General features: G+C 38.5%; 1 protein-coding gene across 2 annotated transcripts in view; it reads left to right on the forward strand.

The window, feature by feature from the left end:
* Positions 1-9,016, forward strand: part of Znf112 (zinc finger protein 112) — a 28,118-nt gene extending 19,102 nt beyond the window's left edge. For both annotated transcript variants that reach the window (XM_077793205.1, XM_026403727.2), the window contains one exon: positions 5,078-9,016. In XM_077793205.1, coding sequence (XP_077649331.1) covers positions 5,078-7,581 — 2,504 coding nt within the window. In that variant the 3' untranslated portion in view covers positions 7,582-9,016. The remainder of the gene's footprint in view (positions 1-5,077) is intronic.
* Positions 9,017-25,572: the final 16,556 nt, after the last annotated feature.

Below are 25,572 nucleotides of genomic sequence, written 5' to 3' on the forward strand. Positions count from 1 at the left end.
GGTCATATATAATCTGTGTGGCATATTATTTGCTTTTTTACATTATTTAAAAAACAAGAACTAGCCAGGTGCAGTGGCATTGTCTGAGTCTTTGCACTTAGGAGGCTGAGGCAGGAGGATCACTTGAATCCAGGAATTCAAGAGTAGCCTGGGCAGCACAGTGAAACAGTCTCAAAAAGAAGGAATGAAGAAAGGAAAGAAGGGAGGTGTTTTAGTCATGTTTTTGTCACTGTGAACAGTTTATTTGGGACTCATGGTTTCAGAGCTCTCAGTCCATAGATGGTCATCTCCATTGCTTTGGGCTCAAGGTAAGGCCGAACACCATGGCAGAAGGTGTGGAGGAAGAAGACAACTCAGGACATGACAATCAGGAAGCAGAGAGACTCTACTCACCAGGAGTGCCCAAAGGCATGCTCCCAATGACCCACCTCCTACAGCCACACCGTGCCTGGCCAAGGTTACCACTCAGTTAACCCCTATAAGTGGATTAATGCACTGATTAGGTTATAACTCTCGTAACCCTCTCACTTCACCTCTGAGCCTTCTAGTGTTGTTTCACACGTGAGTTTTTGGGGACACCTCTTATCTAAACCATAACAGGAAGTAAGAAGTGAGACAGAGTAATGAGCTCAGAAAAAAAATGATACAGTATGAAGTATCATTACTCCATCAGGAGGCATGTTGGGAGATTTTTCTCTCTGCTCAACTACGGACAGAAACTTCTACATGCTTATTAACCAGGATCAACTTGGATGTGCACGGCCTCTGTACACACATATTCTGATAGCCCTTCTGGTATCCTGAGGGAGCCTGAGGCTGCTACCATTTGGGCACCTTTTAGGAACCCAGCAGAGGAACTTCCTATTCAGTTAGGACCAAAGCATTTTCAGCCACATGTATGAAGGTCTTTCAGCATCGAAGCTTTTTAAATTGTGGATGGACAGAATGCCTTTATTTGTTTATTTTTATGTGGTGCTAAGGATCAAACCCAGTGCCTGACACATGCTAGGCAAGTGCTCTGCCACTGAGCTTTAGTCCCAGCCCCAGCATTGAAGCTTTTTTAGATTGGATAACACTAATCCATTTTTCATAGACGCCATGAGACAGATTTCTCCTGTCTCACAGATTCTTTCTTCTAGTCTGTTCTCCTTATCTTTCCAAGCAAAAAGAGGAACAGGGAAGTAGAAAATATAACCTCTAAGAATTCCTTTGATTCTGCATCTGTTAGCATCTTTTATCTGGTGTGGAACAAAGGACCTTTCCATTTCTATCAGATAATTGTCATCAATTGTTGTCTTCATTAATTTTAATTCCTTTATTACTTAATTCAAATATAAAATACCACCATGTTAATAGTTGCTGCAATTTTTAATTTTATATGTTAACATTAACTAAACTTTAACTTTTGAAAAAATGAGTTATTTTATTTTTTATTTTGTGGTACTAGGAATGGAACCCAGGGCCTTGCACTTTTAAGGCAAATACTGTACCACTGGACTACATCCCCAGCCCTTCTCTTTAACTTTAACTCAACCTTTCATAAATATTTTGTGATGTCTTAGATATGTCACTCAGATGTTGACCTAGCATTAATAATTCTTTGACATAATTTCCTTTTTAATAAAAAATGCTCTACATTTGCATTAACTAAATTCAAATAGAAAGAAGTTATGGATAAAATGGCATGTTGCTAATGAAATATGATAAATCTGTTAAATTACATGTTTGAACAGTTTTTCTTATAATTTGTTGTGCCTTTTTCGATCATCTGCATTGACAGTGGTTCTGACATCTAATCCCTGGCTGTGGTAGGCAGGCCAAATTTATGTTATAATATCAAGGGAGTCTGTTTTCTGCACTTCACTCTCTCTGCCTCTCCCCACACAAGCCTGTTCTTGTTTTAAATATTATATATTTCTCTCTGTAGACTGTTAAAACTGTGGAAAGTTACATGTTGGAACCATTGTTAATGTCGATGATCAGGAAGATAGAACTTGCTCAATTCTGTCTACATGGAGGGCAAGAAGTGGAGGGAGCCCAGAGTCTTGCCGTTAAATACACTCAGGTCGAGAGGTGGAGGTGAGCCTGGTGTGGTTGAGCATAGCCAGCACAGCAGCGTCAGGGCTGCTCTGTGGTCACACATCATTGCTGTGTCTTGTACTGCCCACAGAATGCCTTAGTTCCTCTTGCTGTCTGAAGGTTTCATCAGAATGTCGGGTGATATCCGGCTGGTTGTCCATGCTGTTGAGTAGCTTCTAATAGAAGTGAAAAAGAAAACATAACCAAAATTTGTTTGTTTCAGTTCATTATGGTTATCATATTTAAAGGAATTGTTTATATTTATTTATGATAGAATTGCTTTGTTATTCAATTGATTGACTTAAGATGCTGGAATGATTGGCTTTTTCAAACTTAAGTGCAAAAGCAGAATTACTATGAAATAAATTCTCAACCATTTTACCTTAGATGAGGTCTTTCAGTGCTCTCTTGAACTTATTTTCTCCATCACATAAAATTCATTTATAAAGTTAGCATAGTTTCTCATCAGCACCCTGCCATTGATAAAATAGAACTTAAAATGTTGAGACATGGAAAGAAAGTGACAAAGTGCTTTGGTCTGCACTGCTGGTCAGAGGAAATTCAAGTTAGTGTTGTTGAAGGTGTGGTGTTTTCCATGAGCAGTGAATGAAAGCACCTTTTTTCCTTTTTCTCTTTTTTGAGGGTGGGGGGAATGCCAGTTATTGAATTCAGGGGCTCTTGACCACTGAGCCACATCCCCAGCCCTATTTTGTATTTTATTTAGAGACAGGGTCTCATCGAGTTTCTTAGGACCTTGTTCTTTTGCTGAAACTGGCTTTGAACTCACCATCCTCCTGCCTCAGCCTCCCGAGCCATTGCGATTACAGGCATGCACCATCTTGCCCAGCCCCTTCCTCTTTTTAACATTGTAAAAACCACTGATCAAAAAGAAACTTTAATCTCTTATATTTTCTGAGAGATTATTGTCATAAACTATGTACTAATTTGTATTGAAATAGATGCTTTGTAAGACATTAGACTGTTGAGCTGCTTTTTATGTTCTAAGACATGTCATTCCCAAAAGACGACATATTGAACTATACCTTTATAAGTATATAGTGGGTATTTTTGATGACATTGAAACTAAGCTGTAAGCATTATGATTAACTTATCTAGAAACCCAAACTTCTCTATATTACAGAATTTTATTGTTAGGAGCTAAAATCTTTTTTAAAAAAATATTTATTTTTTAGGTGTAGATGGACACAACACAATGTCTTTATTTTTATGTGGTGCTGAGGACTGAACCTGGGTCCCGCCCATTGCAAGGCGAGTGCTCTACCACTGAGCCACAATCCCAGTCCCAGGAGCTAAAATCTTAATGTAACAACTGAAAGCTTTGCATTTGAGAAGGCAGAGGCATCAATAACTGACTTTTAAAAGTACCCAGATGAGTATTTAGCAGATGCCTTGAAGTGTTTTCCCACAGTTGGTGTATCCCCCAGAGCCTATGGCATAGGGCCATCATGGGGCCCTTTCTTTATTCCTGTTTTTTTTTTTTTAAATGTTGGGGATAGGGTAGGTCTTACAGGTGAAATTTTGCTCAAGAAAAAATACGCTATTTTAAAAGTAACTCTAAAAATTAAAGACGCAATTCATAGTTCCTACCTTTGGGTCTTTTATGGGTCATTTGCTTTCATTTCATCCACAAGAGATTCTTGTGACCTTTGCTTTTCTCTCCAGAAGCATCACCCTGAGTGTAGCCCTGTCTCTCCTATAAACTTTGAACTGCCTGCAAAATTGCCATCACCAGCTCCTTTCCCATTAAAATAACTTATATGTACATGCCCTTTTTTGTTAGATGAGTGAGAATAACACAAGGCAGTATTTATTGAGAACCACTCTTCACTAGGCCATATTGTAGGCAGTGAAGATAATTCGAGGCAGACTACTAAGTATTTGTCTTTGTGGATAATATATTCCAGCATGGAAAGACAAACAAATAAATAAGGAAGAATTACTCTAGATGCAGGCAATATTCATATTTATACCTTTTTTCTGAATAACTTGGAGAGTTAGTGTGCTGCCAAGTACATAGTATTAATTCAACCCTGCTTAACCAGTTGTGGTTAGGATACTTCTCCCTGGAACATGAAGATCTGCTGTTTGCTTATAATCTGGTATTTAATAACTAGATAACGGGTCATTTTTACCCAAATGTGCCTGTCTTCAAACTCTTCCTGGTGCCTCAAGACTCCCTGAACATTAGGATCTTATTCCAGTAAACTGATGCAAACCAAAGTTGATGTTTGTTAGGTTTTATTCCTGGCTGATGAGATGCCTAGGAAAACACCTTTCAAGTGCCCTGAGACTTGGCTGTGCTTGCCTCCTGCACCTCTTTTTTTCCTGATGTCTTGAGTTGAATCCTCTAAGAGTTTTTCATATTCTGATCTGCACCATGGCCCTTAGTAATTGTGAAATATCTTTTGAAAGGATTTAAAGCTGATAATGACTTACAGTGGACTTAGAGATGGGCCATATGATATCTCAAGCATAGATTAAAGATCTGTCGACCACCTTGGGCATAGCATTTAACATCCAATCTCCTTATAAACAAACAGAAACATTACAATGATGATATGCCTGAGAAAGAAAGAAAGTTATTATCAGAACAAAAAGCACTTGTCCATTTGCAGCCATATTCTTTCCAATTTGAGAATATCCCCTTCTCTTTCATCCTTTGGTGTCCAGGAAACGCATGGTAAACCCATGATAGCATGCTTATGGTTACTAGGCTTTTTAAACAGGGCCACCATTTGCTGACCAGGTTGTGTTAAAGCCCTGATTTTCAGGTGTATAAATAGTCTGAATATTGTGGATTCTATTTACATATCTAATGTAACCTAAAAGGAGGCATTTTCTAAGTATTCTTAGAAGTAGTGACATGATTTTTTTTCCTGATTCATTCAAGGTATGTTATGACCTAAGAATAGAGTATTGAAATTTCTGAATAAATAATTCACTTGTACACCTGCCTGAATTCTCTTTATCCTTATAGGAAGCATCAGTCAACCCAAGACAGAGAATGTTCAAGAAGCGGGATTAAGCTACTTTTCCCCCAAAGAGCTTTCTTCCTGTCAGACTTGGCAACAAGGTGCAGGCAGGTTAACCAGGGATCAGGATTCTATGAAAAACTTTCAGGACAAGGATTTCCAGTTGCAAAAACAAGGTGATCTTCTCTACCAGATTTGGACAGAAATGCCAATTCAGATTTCTGAAGATGGGAACTACATATTGACTCATCATGTAGGGGATGATTCAAATTATGTAAAAAATCAAGAATTTCCATCTTGGAGAGACCAGCAGTATTGGAGGAAAATGTATCTGACAGAGTCACATAATTATCAATGTAAATGCCAACAAATTTCCACAAGAAATAATTCCTGTAGGTGTGGCAGTGTCAGATGGATCTCACATCACAATGATAATCTGAAAGTACACAGAAGTGGAAAAGGTGGGAGTTGTCATGACTGTGGAGAAGATACCATGATGGCATCATTAGTTCATCAGGACTCAGTTCAAACAGGGCAGAAGCTCTGCCCATGTTCTGAGTATAGAAAAGCCTTCAGCAGTGACTGCAATTCTCAAGTTAATCAGCAGTTCCACTTAGAAGGGAAGCCCTGCACATATAGTCCATGTGGAAAAGGCTGTAGCTATAGGTCAATTCTTCATCTACATCCAAGTGTTCAGAGGGGAGATGAAGATGTTGGTGAGAGTTCACATCTGCAATCTCATCAGAGAGAGTGTACAGAGAAACTATGCAAATGTGCTGGATATAGAAAGAATTTTAATAATTTCTCTTCTATAAACACTTTTGAACTTAACCACACAGGAGAAACATCCGAGAGGTGCAACCTTTATAAGAAATCCTTCAGTTATAGCTTAGATCTTAAAAGCATTTTTAGGGTCCATACTAGGGAGGAACCCCATGATTATGAGGAGAATGGGAATATTTTAAACCAGAGTTCATGTCTTCAAGCTCATCAGAAAATGCAACCTGCAGAGAAACTATACACAGGTGTGAAATATGGGAAAGATTCCATTTGTAGTTCAGAGCTTAGTGTTGAACATAGAGTTCACATGGAAGAGCATCCCTATAATTCTAAGGAATGCAGTAATGACTTCAGTCTGGCTTCACAGCATCAGGACTTTCAGGTGGTCTACCCTAGGCAACAGCCGTATAAACACTATGTATGCAGTAGCAACTTCAGGCACAACTCAAATGTTCAAGGCCATCAGAAAATTCACATTGGAGAAAAACCTTATAAGGAGTGTGGAAATGGCTTCAACTGGAGTTCAAAACTCAAAGATCATCAGAGAGTCCACACTGGACAAAAGCCGTACAAATGCAATGTGTGTGGCAAAGCCTTCAGTCATAGATCCGTTCTCAATGTTCATCAGAGAGTCCACACAGGAGAAAAACCTTATAAATGTGAGGAGTGTGATAAGGGCTTTAGTCGGAGCTCATACCTTCAAGCCCATCAGAGAGTCCACTCCGGAGAAAAACCATACAAATGTGAGGAGTGCGGGAAGGGCTTCAGTCGGAACTCCTACCTTCAAGGCCATCAGAGAGTTCACACTGGAGAAAAGCCATATAAGTGTGAGGAGTGTGGGAAGGGCTTCAGTCGGAGTTCACACCTTCAAGGCCACCAGAGAGTTCACACTGGAGAAAAACCTTTCAAATGTGAGGAGTGTGGGAAGGGGTTCAGTTGGAGTTTTAATCTTCAAATTCATCAGCGGGTTCACACAGGAGAAAAACCCTACAAGTGTGGAGAATGTGGTAAAGGCTTCAGTAAGGCCTCAACTCTTCTGGCCCACCAGAGAGTCCACACAGGAGAGAAACCATACCAGTGTGATGAGTGTGGGAAGAGCTTCAGTCAGAGATCATACCTTCAAAGTCATCAGAGTGTCCACTCTGGAGAGAGACCATATATTTGTGAGTTATGTGGGAAGGGCTTCAGTCAGAGAGCATATCTACAAGGTCATCAGAGAGTCCACACAAGAGTGAAACCATATAAATGTGAGATGTGTGGAAAGGGCTTTAGTCAGAGTTCACGCCTTGAAGCACATCGGAGGGTCCATACAGGAGGGAAACCATACAAATGCGAGATGTGCACCAAGGGCTTTAGTGAGAGCTCACGCCTTCAAGCACATCAGAGGATCCATACGGAAGGGAGACCCTACAAATGTGAACAGTGTGGTAAAGGTTTCAGTGGGTTTTCAAGTCTTCAAGCCCATCACAGAGTACACACTGGGGAGAAGCCATACAAATGTGAGGTGTGTGGAAAGGGCTTCAGCCAGAGATCAAACCTCCAGGCTCATCAGAGAGTGCACACGGGAGAAAAGCCGTACAAATGTGATGCATGTGGTAAGGGTTTTCGTTGGAGCTCAGGTCTTTTAATTCATCAGAGAGTCCATAGTGGTGACAAATTCTATAGAAGTGAAGAATTTGGTAAGGATTATCCTGCTGCAGAAAATCTACACAGAAATGAAGGTTTGTAAAGTTTCTGGTTTGTATTGAAGTCCTCAAAGGGGAGATGAAATTTCCTAGTCATTAGAGTTCTTTTAGTGGGCAGAAAAGCTTTTTACAGTGAAAATGTAATTCCCCCCCCCCAATATCAACATTTATGATGGTTAGGAGACCACACAGCAAAGACCTCCGATGAGAGGGGCTACTAACAGATTTTGTCAAAAATTTTAAAAATCATTGTACCAGAAGCGAGGGCTTACAAAATATGAGAGTGTGGTCAGGAATTTAACAGAAGTATAATGGTCATCATGCTTGATTCCATGCCCAGTAAGATGTAAACCCCATTAAAGAAGGGAATTTGCTCATTGCTGAGTCTACAAAATCATGACATTTCACAACTTGGAGTAGGTGCTCAGGATTTTATGCTAAGTGAGTAAAAGTATATAAATATATACATAATATTTGAAAATTTTATGGAACTCATTTCAAAAAAAACTTTCGTTTAAAAATGGAATTGGAAGAAGAATTCTACAACTAATCTTAGTATCACTTCAAGTAAATATTTGAAATATAGAATATCAGACAATATTGCAATTTGAATTAATTTGAATTTGGTTGTAACCCTTTTAGGACTGGTTTCCATATTTTATCCTCTTAAATGGGGGTATGCAGAATTTCTTAATAGTTGTTCTCTTTCTATACAGCATACTCAATTTCTGTTTGGCACCCTCTCCCTGTCTCCTCTCCTCCTACTCCTTCTTCTGCCCCCTTTTCCTCTCTGTGTGTGTGTGTGTGTGTGTGTGTGTGTGTACACAAGTGTGCACTTTAAATGACAATACAAACTGATAAACTGTTTCTCGTTAACAAAAACAGAATGCTGCATTTTAAATAATTGAATTTTTACTTCTGCCCTATGTTAAGGCAGAATTTTACTGTAACATTTGGAAAGTGTCAGTAGTGATTACTGATGACTAATACATTTAAATAAATGTCAGAGTTATAATGGCTTTTTAAAAAACTCTCCATATTTCCATTAAAGTCCATTTGATCAGACTGATTTTTAAGTGTTGGTGTTGTCTCTAATCCAGACCTTTGTAGGCAGGGTGTGTGGCAAGCTTGAAGAACTTTTAAGTTCTCTGTACTCACACTTTCCCAACTTGCACAAAGGGGAAAATCTTGAATTTTTGAAAGCATTTAACCAGTTGACTATTAGGACAGTATTGCCATTTACTTGCTGATCTCAGTTTTCCAGAATAATGCATTTTATTGTTGGGAGTGAAAAATACAAGTTTCTCATCCAATACATATCAAACTCTTGTGTATATAGTCATGTATCACCTAAGAACAGAGACACATTCTGAGAAATGTAGGGCAATTTCATTGGGTGAACATCATAGCATGTACTTAATACAAACCAAGATGTCTACAACATCGCCCAGCAATATAATCTTATAGGACTCTCTTCATATGTGCATTCCATTGTTGATTGAAATGTTGTGAGTTACATAACTATATCAAAATGCAAAATGTGCATACTCATCTGTAAATAATAGGATAATAATTTATGATCAATTTTAACAGTGACGGAGGATTTACATTGATGGTAATATAAAAATGCAATAATTATTCATCAATAGGAGTTTGGAAAACTTTCTTTATATTCCTTTACTGTGGAGCTACAAAAAGTATTAGATGCATTGAAAACAATAGCACACTATTATGAATATTGTTTAGTGAAAATGTGTGTTGTGCCTTCATAATATCTAGTTAATTTAAAATTTAATTATATATATAATTAATATATAATGTGTGTTCAAATACATGCTTATAGATAATATTTGAAAGATTATTCATCATTATGTATATAGCAGTTTCCTTAGCAAGAAAAATCTTAGTTCTCTCTCTTTTTTGCAGTTCATTTTTAAAAAGTACAATGGATGGCTGGGGATGTGGCTCAAGCGGTAGCACGCCATGCCTGGCATGCGTGCGGCCCGGGTTCGATCCTCAGCACCACATACCAACAAAGATGTTGTGTCTGCCAAGAACTAAAATTAATATTTAAAAAAATCTCTCTCTCTCTCTCTCTCTCTCTCTCTCTCTCTCTCCTCTCTCACTCTCTCTTTAAAAAAAAAAGTACAATGGACATTTACCAGTTTTATTAAATTAATAATCAACTACTGAGATATTAATTCTCTATTTAAGAACTTGTGATATGATTGCTCTATTTTATTCTTTGGCAATATGGCCTAAATGTAAGAATAAAACCCCTGAATTTAATTTTCAAATTTGGGGGGTTTTTGAGGATACAGATTAATTAGATGCTTAGATGCAATAATTTTATATTTCTGTGAGATTTCTTTAGGTCTCAGTGTTGCCTAGGATGTCCACATGACAGTAGAGTAAGCTGATGCATCACATTTTGGGGGGTCATATTTCCCTCTGCTGGATGAAAAGGGTGACAAAGGCACTAGTTTGAACTGATCTCTGAGATGCTGGCTCAAGAATTACAGTATCATCAGAAATCCAGGGCTTCTAATGCATTTCTTTCTTATCATCACTTCTAAGGAAAAATCATGAGAACCCATGGTGGTTTTATTAATAAGGCTTTAAAATCTTAGTAACAGAAAATTTGGAGTTACTCAAACCAAAAGTATTTTTGTTTATATAAATGAAAAGATACAGATAGATTAAACCTGGGTCTTGTGATTGCTCACATGACAGCATTCCTGCTTTCTTTGTTCACAACCAAGGAAAAAGCTTCAATCTTATTTTAGTGGTATGTAGTTTTGCTCCTCAAAGTGCATAGGATTCCTGTTGTTTTTATTTAGTCTCAGTTTTTAGGACACCCTGGACTGTTCTGCTCCTGGTGACAAGTAACAGTGGGCTACACTGGGAAAAGGGAAGAATGTGGACAAAGAATAATTCTCTGGCACAAGTGTACAGGATGGCCAAAAGCTGAAGTACAGCATAAATATTGGGGAAAGTCTTCCAGCACTCCAACCCCCATCCTAAACACACCAGAGAATAATACCAGAGAAATTTGAAGCCAGTGGTACACTGAAGATAACTACTGAGAAAAAGAAAGAAAGAAAAAATTCAATTCCAGCTTTGATACTATCCAGAGCAATTGAACATTCTAACAAATCCTAGCAAAACAACCCAAATTCCAGGCAAAAATATTCTTTTCTTCAGTCTCTACTATTCTGTATATATTATCTGGCATTTGAATAAAAATGAGAAAAAACTCTCCACTAAGAGCAGACCAGTCAACATCACAGAGTTGACCATATTTTGGAGCTATCAAGGAATTTTACATAACTGATTGATATGTGAAATAAGCAGACAGTATGCATGAGAAGATGAGGATTTCAGTGGAAGTTAATAAAGAATCAAATGGGAAATGCTAGAAAAGAAAATTTATAATGAATGCTTCTGAAGGACTTATGAGTAGGCTTAAAAGAGCTGAGAAAAGTGTCAGAAAACTTGAATGTGGGTCAATAGAAAATACCCAATCTAAAACATAATAGAAAAAAGTGTGAAGAAAACAAGAACATCCAATAATTGAAAATATTGTAATATCTAATGTTTTTATGATTCTAAACCCAGGGTGGAGGGAAAATAGATATTTGAAGAGATAATGGCTGAGAATTTTATAAAAATAAAGACCTCACCTAGATCCAAGAAACTCAGAATATCAAAGTGGGATTTAAAACAAACAAAACTGGAAATCACAGGTACTTTATTGCCACACAACTAAAAATGGACAAAAACATTGGCCAAGAGCAAACAGAAAAGCAAATATGAGAAAGGCAGCAGAATCCTCATCTGAAACCAAGCAAGCAGAAGACAGTGGAGTGTCATCTTCAACATTTGGAAAAATTCTGTCAATCAAAAATTGTAAGTCCAGTAGAAAAAAATCTTTCAGGGGCTGGGGTTGTGGCTTAGCGGTGGAGCACTCGCCTCGCATGTGCGAGGCCCTGGGTTCAATCCTTAGCACCACATAAAAATAAATAAATAAATAAAATCTACAAAAAAGAATATACTTTAAAAAGAATCTTTCCAAAAGTATGCTATTAAAACATTTCCAGATGAACAGAAGCTGATAAGATTCACTATTGGCATACCTGCACTACAAGAAATTTTAAGGACTTTTACAAACAAGAAGAATATCCTATCAGAAATAGACATGAATCTACCAAGAGACTTTTGAAAATGGTTAAAATGAAAGTAAATATTTTTTAAAATTTTATAAATTTTAACACTTGCTAGTTAAGAGAAAATAGGAACAAGGTATTATGAGTTTATAATGTATAAAAGTAAGATTTAGCAATATCACAAAACAGGACAGATAGAAATTGGAAGCATATTGTCATACTCTGTCATGAATTTTTGTCCCTTGAAAGTAGACTGTAAAATTATAAATGCATGTTTGAAGCCATAGAGCAACCATTTAGAAATTTTAAGTGGCACAATTACAAGTCAATAGTGGAGACAAAAATGGAAACATAAAAATCACATAAAACAAATGCAGACAGAATTGAACAAATAACACATGGTACAGATAAAAAATAATTGGCATGCTGGACATTATGATGCACACCTGTGATCTCTGCAACTCTTGAGGCTGAGGCAGGAGAATTGCAAATTTGAGGCCAGTCTTGTAAACTTAGTGAGACCCTGTCTTAAAAAATAAAAAGGGCTGGGGATGTGTCTCAGCGGCCCAGCACCCAGTACTGGCTTCAATCCCCAGTACTAAAAAAAAAAAAAGCAGCAAACAATTGGCATTTAGCATGATGGTAAGTATAAATCCATGGTCTAAAAAATTATATCAAATATAAATTTTCTTAACATACCAATTAAAACATGGAGATTGTCCTCAGCATCACATAAAAATAAAGATGTTGTGTCCACCAAAAACTAAAAAATAAATATTAAAAAATTCTCTCTATTCTCTCTCTTAAAAAAATCATGTGGTATTATGCTCTATTACTAGTAACTAAGGAAATGCAAGTTAAAACCACAGTAAGATTGAACTACATATCTATTAGAATGGCTTAAATGAAAAAGGTTAACATCAAGTGTGGAAAAGAGTGCAGAGCAATTAGTGTCCTCAGACAATGTAGTAATGCAAAATACGGCCACTGCTTTGAAACATGATATGGCAGTTTTTTAAAAAATAAGATACATAAAGCATACCTCACAGAACTCTGAAAACAGGATGGGAAAAAGACATGTAATACTAAAACTATTAATTTTGCAAAGTCAAAAGCCCAAATATTGCCAGGCGTGGTGGTGCACACCTGTAATCCAGGTGGCTCAGGAGGCTGAGACAGGAGTGTTGTGAGTTAAAAGTCATCCTCAGCAAAAGTGAGGTGCTAAGCAACTCAGTGAAACCCTGTCTCTAAATTAAATACATAAAAGGGCTGAGGATGTGGCTCAGGGGTCGAATGCCCCTGAGTTCAATCCCTGGTACAAAAAAAAAAAAAAAAAAAAAGCCAAATATCCCTTAACTGGAGATCAAAAAACAAACTCCCGTACCCATATTAGGGAATACTACTCTACAATAAATATGTCATTTTGTATAACCCTGAGGATCGCCTTCCATTTCCATGCGATTTCCCTTCTCACTCCCTTTCCCTCCCACCTCTCATCCCTGTTTAATGTAAATCTTCTTCTCAAGCTCTTCGTCCCTACCCTGTCCTTGTTTACTCCCCTTATATCAAAGGAGTCATTTGGTATTTGTTTTTTAAAGATTGACTGGCTTCACTTAGCATAATCTGCTCTAATGCCATCCATTTCCCTCCAAATTCTATGATTTTGTCATTTTTTAATGCAGAATAATACTCCATTGTGTATAAATGCCACATTTTTTTTTTATCCACTCATCTATTGAAGGGCATCTAGGCTGATTCCACAATCTTGCTATCGTGAATTGTGCTGCTATGAACATCGATGTAGCAGTGTCCCTGTAGCATGCTCTTTTTAGGTCTTTTGGGAATAGACCTAGAAGGGGAATAGCTGGGTCAAATGGTGGTTCCATTCCCAGCTTTCCAAGAAATCTCCATACTGCTTTCCAAATTGGCTGCACCAATTTGCAGTCCCACCAGCAATGAACAAGAGTGCCCTTTTCCCCGCATCCTCTCCAGCACTTATTGTTGTCTGACTTCCTAATGGCTGCCAATCTTACTGGAGTGAGATGGTATCTTAGGGTAGTTTTGATTTGCATTTCTCTGACTGCTAGTGATGGTGAGCATTTTTTCATGTACTTATTGATTGATTGTATGTCCTCCTCTGAGAAGTGTCTGTTCAGGTCCTTGGCCCATTTATTGATTGGGTTATTTGTTACCTTATTGTCTAATTTTTTGAGTTCTTTGTATATTCTGGTTATTAGGGCTCTATCTGAAGTGTGTGGAGTAAAGATTTGTTCCCAGGATGTAGGCTCCCTGTTTATCTCTCTTGTTGATTCTTTTGCTGAGAAAAAACTTTTTAGTTTGAGTAAGTCCCATTTGTTGATTCTAGTTGTTAACTCTTGCGCTATGGGTGTCCTATTGAGGAATTTGGAGCCTGATCCCACAGTATGTAGATCATAACCAACTTTTTCTTCTATCAGATGCCATGTCTCTGCTTTAATATCAAGCTCCTTGATCCATTTTGAATTAACATTTGTGCATGGCGAGATATAGGGATTCAGATTCATTTTGATGCAAATGGATTTCCAGTTTTCCCAGCACCATTTGTTGAAGATGCTATCCTTCCTCCATTGCATGCTTTTAGCCCCTTTATCAAATATAAGATAGTTGTAGTTTTGTGGATTGGTTACTGTGTCCTCTATTCTGTACCATTGGTCCACCCGCCTGTTTTGGTACCAGTACCATGCTGTTTTTGTTACTATTGCTCTGTAGTATAGTTTGAAGTCTGGTATCACTATACCGCCTGATTCACACTTCCTGCTTAGCATTGTTTTTGCTATTCTGGGTCTTTTATTATTCCATATGAATTTCATGATTATCTTTTCTATTTCTACAAGAAATGCTGTTGGGATTTTGATTGGCATTGCATTGAACTTATAGAGAACTTTTGGTAATATCGCCATTTTGATGATGTTAGTTCTGCCTATCCATGAGCAGGGTATATTTTTCCATCTTCTAAGGTCTTCTTCTATATCTTTCTTTAGGGTTCTGTAATTTTCATTGTATAAATCTTTCACCTCTTTTGTTAGGTTGATTCCCAAGTATTTTATTTTTTGGGGGGATATTGTGAATGGAGTAGTTGTCCTCATTTCCCTTTCAGAGGATTTGTCGCTGATATACAGGAATGCCTTTGACTTATGCGTGTTGATCTTATATCCTGCCACTTTGCTGAATTCATTTATTAGCTCTAATAGCTTCTTTGTAGACCCTTTTGGGTCTGCTAGGTATAGAATCATATCATCTGCAAACAGTGATAATTTAAGTTCTTCTTTTCCTATTTTTATGCCTTTAATTTCTTTCTTCTGTCTAATTGCTCTGGCCAGTGTTTCGAGGACTATGTTGAACAGAAGTGGTGAGAGAGGGCATCCCTGTCTTGTACCCGATCTTAGTGGGAATGCCTTCAATTTTTCTCCATTCAGAATGATGCTGGCCTGTGGCTTATCATAGATTGCTTTTACAATGTTGAGGTATGATCCAGTTATCCCTAATTTTTCTAGAGTTTTGAACATAAAGGGATGCTGTACTTTGTCAAATGATTTTTCTGCATCTATCGAGATGACCATATGGTTCTTATTTTTAAGTCTATTGATGTGGTGAATAACATTTATTGATTTCCGTATATTGAACCAGCCTTGCATCCCAGGAATGAATCCTACTTGATCATGGTGTATAATTTTTTTGATATGTATTTGAATCCGATTCGCCAGAATTTTGTTGAGGATTTTTGCGTCAAGGTTCATTAGAGATATTGGTCTGTAGTTTTCTTTCTTTGAAGTGTCTTTGTCTGGTTTCGGAATCAGGGTGATGTTGGCCTCGTAGAATGAATTTGGAAGTTCTCCCTCTTTTTCTATTTCCTGAAATAGCTTGAAAAGTATTGGTGTTAGTTCCTCTTTAAAGGTTTTGTAAAACTCTGCTGTATACCCATCCAGTCCTGGGCTTTTCTTAGTTGGTAATCTTTTGATGGTTTCTTCTATTTCCTCTATTGTTATTGGTCTGTTTAGGTTGTCTATATCCTCCTGACTCAATCTGGGCAGATCATAAGACTTAAGGAATTTATCTATGCCTTCACTATCTTCTATTTTATTGGAGTATAAGGATTCAAAATAATTTCTGATTATCATCTGTATTTCTGAAGTGTCTGTTGTGATATTGCCTTTTTCATCCCGTATGCTAGTAATTTGGGTTCTCTCTCTTCTTCTCTTCGTTAGCATGGCTAAGGGTCTGTCAATTTTATTTATTTTTTCAAAAAACCAACTTTTAGTTTTGTCGATTTTTTCAATTGTTTCTTTTGTTTCAATTTCATTAATTTCAGCTCTGATTTTAATTATTTCTTGCCTTCTACTTCTTTTGCTGTTGTTTTGCTCTTCTTTTTCTAGGATTTTGAGATGAAGTATGAGATCATTTATTTGTTGGTTTTTTCTTTTTTTGAGGAATGAACTCCAAGCAATGAATTTTCCTCTTAGAACTGCTTTCAATGTGTCCCATAGATTCCGATATGTTGTGTCTGTGTTTTCATTTAACTCTAGGAAGTTTTTAATTTCCTCCTTAATGTCTTCTAGAACCCATTGGTCATTTAGCAACCTATTGTTCATTCTCCAGGTGATGCTTGATTTTTCCTTCCCTTTTTTATCATTGATTTTCAGTTTCATTCCATTATGATCAGATAAGATGCATGGTATTATCTCTACCCCTTTATATTGTCTAAGAGTTGCCCTGTGACATAATATATGGTCTATTTTTGAGAAGGTTCCATGTGCTGCTGAGAAAAAAGTGTAACTACTTGATGTTTGGTGGTATAGTCTATATATGTCAATTAAGTCTAGGTTATTAATTGTGTTATTGACTTCTATAGTTTCCTTATTTAACTTTTGTTTGGAAGATCTGTCCAGTGGTGAGAGAGGTGTATTGAAGTCTCCCATGATTATTGTATGGTGGTCTATTAGACTCTTGAACTTGAGAAGAGTTTGCTTGATGAACATAGCAGCACCATTGTTTGGGGCATATATATTTATGATTGTTATGTCTTGTTGTTGTATGGTTCCCTTGAGCAGTATGAAGTGTCCTTCTTTATCCCTTTTGATTAACTTTGGCTTGAAATCTATTTTATTAGATATGAGTATGGACACTCCTGCTTGTTTCCGCAGTCCATATGAGTGGTGTGATTTTTCCCAACCTTTCACCTTCAGTCTATGAATATCTTTTCCTATCAGATGCATCTCCTGTAGGCAGCATATTGTTGGGTCTTGTTTTGTGATCCATTCTACTAGCCTGTGTCTCTTAATTGGTGAGTTTAAGCCATTAACATTTAGGGTTATTATTGAGATATGATTTGTTCTTCCAGCCATATTTGTTTATTGATGTTACTAAACCTGATTTGTTATTCTCTTTGACTACTTTCCCCCCTTTACTGTCCTACCTCCCATTGTTGGTTTTCAATGTTATTTTCCATTTCCTCTTCCTGTAATGTTTTGCCAAGGATTTTTTGAAGAGATGGTTTTCTAGCTGCGAATTCTTTTAACTTTTGTTTATCGTGGAAGGTTTTAATTTCATCTTCTAACCTGAAGCTTAATTTCGCCGGATACACGATTCTTGGTTGGAACCCATTTTCTTTCAGTGTTTGAAATATGTTATTCCAGGATCTTCTAGCTTTCAGAGTCTGTGTTGAGAGATCAGCTGTTATCCTGATTGGTTTACCCCTAAATGTAATCTGCTTTCTTTCTCTTGCAGCTTTTAAAATTCTCTCCTTATTCTGTATGTTGGACATCTTCATTATAATGTGTCTAGGTGTGGATCTCTTATGATTTTGCACATTCGGCGTCCTGTAGGCTTCTAGGATTTGGGATTCTGTCTCATTCTTCAAGTCTGGGAAGTTTTCTCGTATTATTTCACTGAATAGACTATTTATTCCTTTGGTATGGAGCTCTGTGCCTTCCTGTATCCCAATGACTCTTAAATTTGGTCTTTTAATATTGTCCCATAATTCTTGGATGTTCTGCTCATGGTTTCTTAGCAGACTTGCTGAGCTGTCTATGATCTTTTCCAGTTGAAATACTTTGTCTTCATTGTCTGATGTTCTCTCTTCTAAGTGATCTACTCTGCTGGTAGTATTCTCAATTGAGTTTTTAAGTTGGTTTATTGTTTCCTGCATTTCTAGGATTTCTATTTGTTTGTTTTTTATTACCTCTATCTCCCTGTGAAATTGATCTTTTACTTCCTGGATTTGTTTGTCAATGTGATCTTTCATTGTCTGATTTTGCTGTCTCATGTCTTTCTTGAGTCTCCAGATCATCTGAAGCATATATATCCTGAACTCTTTATCTGATATTCCATCTGTTGCAGCTATTACCTCTTCTAAAGTTGAGTTGACCTGCATTGCTTGTGATCCTTTCTTTCCTTTTCATACTGCACGCGCTTCTTTCTGCTTGGTGCAACTGTTGTGTTTTTGAAATTTACCCCCTATTTATTTATATTGCTCTTGTATAGTTGGGAAGCCTCCCTTGCAGGGTGGGTAGTGGCTGTGCTCCTCCTCTAATTAGGGTGGTCTGTCTACCATGCTGATCGGTCGCATGTCTGCCCCCCCTGCGGGCATGGGTGGCGGCTCTGCTCTGCCCCCACTCCAATTGTGGTAACGTAACTACCACGCCCTGGGGTCGTTGGTCCTGATCTGGATGTGGGTGGCGGCTCTGCTGGGTCCGCACTCCAATTGTTGTGACGTGTCTACCACTCTGGCAGGCCTCTAGGCCGGTGGGTCGCAGTTCTGCACAGCCCCCACTCCCAATGGGGGTACCTGACTGCCTCTCCAACGGGTCGCTGGGCCCCCTCCGGACCCGGGCGGCAACCTGCTCCGCCCCCACTCCAACCAGTGTGACGCGACTGCCTCAGTGTTACGTGTCCACCACGCTGGCAAGCTACCTGGTCTGTCTTGCCAGTGGGCCACAGGTCTGCCTGCCCTGCTTGCTCAGATGGCAGCTCTGCACAACCCCTACTCCAAATGAGGTTACTTGGCTACCGCGCCACGGGGTTGCTGGTCCTATTCTAGGCGTGGGCGGCTATTCTCTTCAGCCCCAGCTGCCTTTGGTGTGTCATGATACCACGCCGGCGGGTCACTTGGCCTGCTCTGGGCGCAGGTGGAAGCTCCACTCTGCCCCACAGCACCCAGCAGGAGCCTGACTGAGAAGCAGTCACCGCTGGTTCCCTAGCCTTGGGCCGAAGCAGCTTCGGTAGCCAGAACCCCGCCTCTCGGATCCCGTTACTCTTTCCGCTGGGAGCTGGCTCCAGCGAGCGACCCCCACGGGTTCCCCAGCCCCATGCCAAAACTGTTCCGGGAGTCAGAACCCAGTCGCCTCAAGCTCAGTGCACGCTCCACTTGGAGCTGGCCTCCACCGGCAGTCTCCACAGTTTCCTCAGACCTGGGCCAGGTTAGCCCCGGGAACCAGAATCCAGCTGCTCAGTGCCCGGCGCACGCCTTGCCAGGCACGAGCCTCTAGGAGTATTCTCCACAAGATCCCCAGTCCCGAGCCTGAGCAATAAATCTGTCTGCTAGATGCAGGCAAATACCAGCCTGAAATCACCTGTTCCGTAGCTGAATGAGCTGAGATCAGTAGAACGTGGGGATGATTACATCATCTCTCCGAAATGGCGGCTGGTGTCCTCCTCTGTGGTCCGACCGGTGTCTGGAACCAAACTGGACCGCTTCTCTCCTCTGTCTCAAAGCTGGAACTCAGCCCTAAGCGCTGCCAAAGTCCTAGCGCCAAACCGCTAGAGGCAGTTCACAGACTCAGGCCTGCGGGGCCCAGTCCAGCCGCCTCTGCGGCCGGCGGGATTGTGTCCCTGCTCCGCTTTGCTCCGAACCGGCTGGGGGGGCGGTGGTAGGAGTGTGGGTTGTAGCGCTGAACTGCCAGAGGCAGTTCGCAGACTCAGCCCTGCGGGGCCCAGTCCAGCTGCCGCCGTGACCGGCAGGATTGTGTCCCTGATTCGCGTTGCCGAGATTCATTCACCTGGGACAAACTGAGCCCTCACACAGACTTACTAGTTATCAGCAGGTCTCCTTTTAGTGGAATATTGTTAGAAGATCCTCAGCAGGTCCCATGCAAGTGTATTTATGTGTCTCTCTGATTCCGTTACTGCGGAGGTATAGAAAATGCTGCTTGCTCGCCGGCCGCCATGTTGGATCCCCCCTATTCACTTCTGTAATAAGTAACACGAAGTAATCTATTGTCAGAGCAGACTCACACAAATTATAGTTCTTATGCAATGTTATTTATGAGTCACAGATTTTAAGCAAAAATACAATTTTAGCTTTAAGGGGAGTCATAAAAACAGAGCCATCTCATTGACCTTTTTCCTGCACTGAAATACATTTTTTGATACTAACAGATGCATACTAAAAATGTGTTTCAATATTTACCCAACTCTGGCCCAGATATAGCACTCCTTAAGAGACCCAAAATCATGAAATTCAACTTTATAATTAGGCTTGAGGAAGCATTTTGACTTCAGATTAACAGGTGGACACCAACAATGTATGTAATGCATACCAGCTAAGAAGAAGAAAGCTTGGGAACTGTGAGATTTTGTACTTGATTACTCATTCATGTTTATTCCTGACTTTATTCCTCCAGCAAACAACATTCTAGATTTGCATTTAAAAATTTCAAATTTATTTGAATAAGCAACTTGGAAAGATCAGGTACATTCAGCTAAAAGCTTTTTTTAAAATATCTATTTTTTTAGTTTTAGGTGGACACAATATCTTTATTTTATTTTTATGTAGTGCTGAGGGTCGAACCCAGTGCTTCATGCATGTTAGGTGAGCGCTCTACCACTGAGCCACAACCTCAGCCCCTAAAAGCTTATTTTTAATTTAGAATTTCTTCATTATCTTCAGACAAGTAAATACCAATTACATGTTTATAGGATGCTGTGATTTTGATTTAATATGATTTCTTAGATATCGCCAGTAAATGAGGGAGTGAGTTACAGACCTGATATTTTCTTCCTATATCTGTAGAAGAAATTTTTAGAAGTAGGATCTCTGGATTCAAAGATAGGTGTTTTAATGTTTACTGAACACCTTTCTTCCAAAAGTACATGAGAGCATCCATGTTCTCCCATTTCAAGATTGGTATTAATCTTCCATTCAATGAAGGTGATCTGCCCTCCTCTACCTGCCTGTGCCTCAGAAAATTAAATCCTTTATGGAAGATGATAAAATAACTTTCATAATATTCTATTCCTTACATCTGATGTTTGAAAGATGGCCATGTTTTCCTAGGGATCAGGACCAAACAAACAAAACCAGAACATGGGTGATCTAGATACTGAAGTTATGTGAAAGATTGTGAAATTGTATTGATTAAAACTTTCAAGAAAGCTGATAAAAGTTGGAAAGTTTTATGAGAGCTTGGGCTCAAGACATCCTACAGTAAAAAAAAAAAAAGCAAGAACTAAATAATCAAGTGGGTGCATTTGATAGTAGATTAAATACTACTTTTTCCCTCTGACTCATTGTTTGAGAGTTAATATCTGAATAACTTGAGCTTCATCCTCAAAACTAGACAATGTGCCTCCACAGCAATGTGCTGTGCACATATAGGCAGTGTCTTTGGAGCATGTGGTAACCAGAGTATAGGATTTTCTGTGGAGAGAGATTTTTGAAAACCAATATTTAGATTTCAATGAACTTAAAGAATCTTCTCAGGCTATGGGATGACTGGACAAGTAAAGTTTTAGAAAATGAAAACAGGAAGACTTCACGCCTCATCAATAGGATTTTACATTGATTCTTGCCAAAGAAGCAATTCTTTAACTCCTATTTAAGATATTTAGGACCTAGGTGACATGATTGCATTAAGGAAATTGAGACAAGGAAAAGAACATGAGCCATAGGCATGTGCAGCAAGTGAGTTGTTTAATAAGAGTCTAGGGTAGCTGTGTGGGACTTGAGGTGTTTGGGAGAAAAGAGGAGATCATACAGTCGAGGGAGACTAAATAGTTACTGCTTCTGAATGTTTCCTTCCTATTGTGTAGGCTGCACCTAACTAAACTGGACTGGGAAGAAATGGCAATTTCACAGGGTTTTCCTGTTTCGTAATTATCCTTTGTCATTATGCTGCTATTCTTCAAGAATAGAATCATGTTAGCAACTTACTAGTGGGAATTTCCTCCATTTCTTCTAGAAATTATGTTTCTATTCTCAGGAAGTGGACACATCTCAATTGCAGAAACGAAAAACCAGGCTTAGAGAAGTTACTATGGTTGCTTTAATTCACAAAAATAGAATTTGAACTGTTTGGGTGATACTTTATGAGTTTTGCTATAAAATTTTCAAATATTAAAAAAGTTGGACTCACCCAGTCCCATAAGATTCTTCAATAATAAACATCTTTTCACATTTGTCACTTTTTCCCTTTTTGATGAAATACCTTTTTTTCCAGATCCCTTCCTCTCTGAATTTCTCCTCCCAATCTCTAGCTGGGATGAGGTGGGGTTCTTCTTCTTGACTGGCATTCATGTAGTGAAAATAGAAATGGTCAACAGAACTCCACAGTCTCTGCAGCTTCAGGCAGGGAGGCAGAGGGGGCACCTGATTAGTGCAGGGAAAGATGTAAAAGACTTTAAGGTAGCACAGATGTGGGTGGGTGGGTTCTGTCTTGTGGTTTGAAGAATGAAATCTATAGACACAAGGGTGAGAGCAAAGCAACAGGATTTATTAGAGTAATATAAAGAAAGCAAGCAGAGCTACTGTAGGGGAGGAGGGTCCCAAGAGAGGGTTGCCAATGGGTGTCTGTTGTCTAGGGTTTTATGGGTTTGATCTATCCCTATAGGTAATTGAAGGGATATAGGATTTAGAAAGAGACAGATCAACTCTATTCTGTCTTTTTCAGCAAAAATGGAGAAAAGTGATTTCTAAGAATTACACAGCGGTGACAATGAGGGTCTGTTGGTACAAGAGGAAGCACTGTTTGTGGTTAGTCATGTCTAGGGGCTGTTAAGTAACTGCCTGTGGCCAGACTAACTGGGGTCAGAAGGTTGATTTCCAAATCCTTTCTCCCTCCTTTTCTTCTCTGAAACCACTTTCCGTCTATGGGTGGTCTACATTCTGTGTTACCAAGACAACAGGCTAAATGGAGGAATGTTGCTTTTGATATTACCTAAAGGAGGATGGATTTAACTAAAAGGTTTCCACAAAGTTACCATTTTTCCAGGCCTTTTGCTAGAAGAAGCAGGCTTTCTTAAGGCCTTCCCCCGCTCTGTGTCTAGTGTTGTTATGGGTTGTGGACTTCTATAATGTCCAGATTTTTGTTTACAAGGATCAATGTGTAACCTTACTTTCTGTGTGCAGTGTGCTGGAATTCTCTACAGAAAGCAGTATGACTTTATTGGAGTATCTTCCCATTTGATTAGCACTCAACCCCAACATTTGTCTCCCCAGCTACTTAAGAAGTGAAAGTGCTGCCGAGCATCTAGACCTTTAAACAGACTAGGCAATCATCCTAGGGGAAAAGTCACTCCAAATGCTTGGCTCCTCAGTTCCATTTTGACTCATTATTTCTCCAATTCCTTGTTAACATTTTTTTTAATTTTTTGCTTTATTTATTTTTATGTGGTGTTGACGACTGAACCCAGTGCCTCACACATACTAGACAAGTGCTCTACCACTGAGCCACAACCTCAGTCCCCTTGTTGACTTTCTGATGCTGAAAGATATTTTTAAAATTGAATTTGGAGAGATATTTTTTCCCTAGTTGTTCTAAGTAGGAGGATTATTTGTAATTATTTTTTCATTATTACTTGGAATGAAGGAACAGTATTATTTTTTAATGCATCCATTCCATTTAAAATGTTTTTGCCATTTTTATCTGAAAAAAAAGGTTTTCTGTTGTCAATGTGATGTTGTTTAATACATGCCTGCATATAAACCTGGAAAATAAGTATTATTAAAATTTTTGAGAGGTAATATTCATATATTGTGAGGTCTGATTCCTTTGAATGGTTCCCTTCCCTTAAGTCTCTCACTTTTTCTAATTATAAAGAGATTTTATCCAGCATTTGAGATAGATACTTTCAGTTGGTCATGGTATGGATGTTTGTTCAACTATTTTCAGAATCACCTTTAAGCCATTTTTTTCTAAAAAAATGAAGAACCTGAATCTAATGTAATCTTTAAATCTAATTTCCAGTCTATGGGGAAAATAGGTGAGTGAGGAAAATAAATGACAGATCCAGGAATGGCAGACAAAGCCAATATATGGGAGTCCTGAATGATAGTAAACAGAGCTTCTTTAGCAGGCCATGGGTCAATTGTAAAAAGAGGTCAATTGTAGATTACAGGAGACTCTCAGAAATTATATAATAATCATATACAATGAATGGATGTATTCTATTATTAAAACAGGGTGTAAAGTCTTTTGAGAGTTGGGAATTTCAAATAAGGATAGATTATTTAAGAACTTACTGTTTTGTTAATTTTATTCAATGTGATAATGGATTTGTTATAAATGTAAGTTTTCTTATCTTTTGAGGAATATTATGAAATTATTTTTTGGGAAATGACAAGATATCAAGGATTTGCATTTTATCTGCTTTAGTAATAAAAAGCCAGTGTAATGTTGTGACTCCACTGTATGACCCAGAATTTATCGTAAGCTGTGGTGACTACTTTCTTACATGCCCAGTTACTTCCTGAGAGGAAACCTCCTGAGGATTTTATAAAACTAATGGATCTGTGTTACACCAATAGCTACAGAAGTAAATTTATCCTTCAATAATAATTTTTGACAACCTATGTAACTCAGTTCCTCCTTTTTCTAAACCTATGAAAGTACCCTCTAAGCCCCTCCCAAAGGGAACTCATTCTTGTTTTTCTTGGAATCTTTGCTTCATGAAATGCAAATTTAAGACCCCAAATAAGTGTACTTTTTTTTTGGCATCACAGATTGAGCCTTTTTGAAAAAATGGTAAAGCAACAGGGACAACATGCTGATAATTGTTGAACCTGGAAGATGAGTTTATGGACATTTTACTGTTTCTTCTGTGTGTATGTGTGGGCACGTGTAAATCAAGCTAGAAAACTATTTCATTCTTGTCCAAAGGAAACCTGAGCAGAACAAGCTTTCTGGGTTATGTTGTTCTTCAACTTCTGGACTTGAGCCTCTATCTCACATAATAAACCAGGCCTCCCTGTATTCAACTGTTTATGGAAGAGTAAGGCACATGATTGACTTATCTGATTTATGATGGAGCAGGTTAGAAGTAGGTGATGTGATATCTGACAATGGATGGAAGAAGAGACATTTTAAAGATTGTAAGTAGGATTTACCCCTTTTTGATATTTCAACGATTTCTCCAATTTCCTGCTAGGGTAGCTTTCACCCACTTGACACATATCTTTAAAATGAACAGTTCAGGGCTGGGGATGTGGCTCAAGCGGTAGCACGCTCGCCTGGCATGCGTACGGCCCGGGTTGGGTCCTCAGCACCACATACAAACAACGATGTTGTGTCTGCCAAAAACTAAAAATATATATATATATATATTAAAAAATTTTCTCTCTCTTTAAAAAAATAAATAAATGAACAATTCAACACTTGCCTTGATTCCCAAGTTCCCATCAAACAAGGGAATCCAGTCAACACTAAATTGAGACTGGCGTGAAATTTGTTGTCTGGTGCAGTTGAGGTTGACTCCCTTTCCACATCTCCATTTTAATTCGCATGTCACTTCCACTCTATAATGGTTCTTAGTCTTCTTTCTGTATTTCAAGCTTTTCTCTTCTATACTTGATATTTTCTTGATAACCATACCTATTAGTCCATTTTAATTCGCATGTCA

Source organism: Urocitellus parryii, chromosome 15 (genome assembly GCF_045843805.1).
Source record: "Urocitellus parryii isolate mUroPar1 chromosome 15, mUroPar1.hap1, whole genome shotgun sequence".
In the NCBI taxonomy this organism is placed as follows: Eukaryota; Metazoa; Chordata; class Mammalia; order Rodentia; family Sciuridae; genus Urocitellus; species Urocitellus parryii.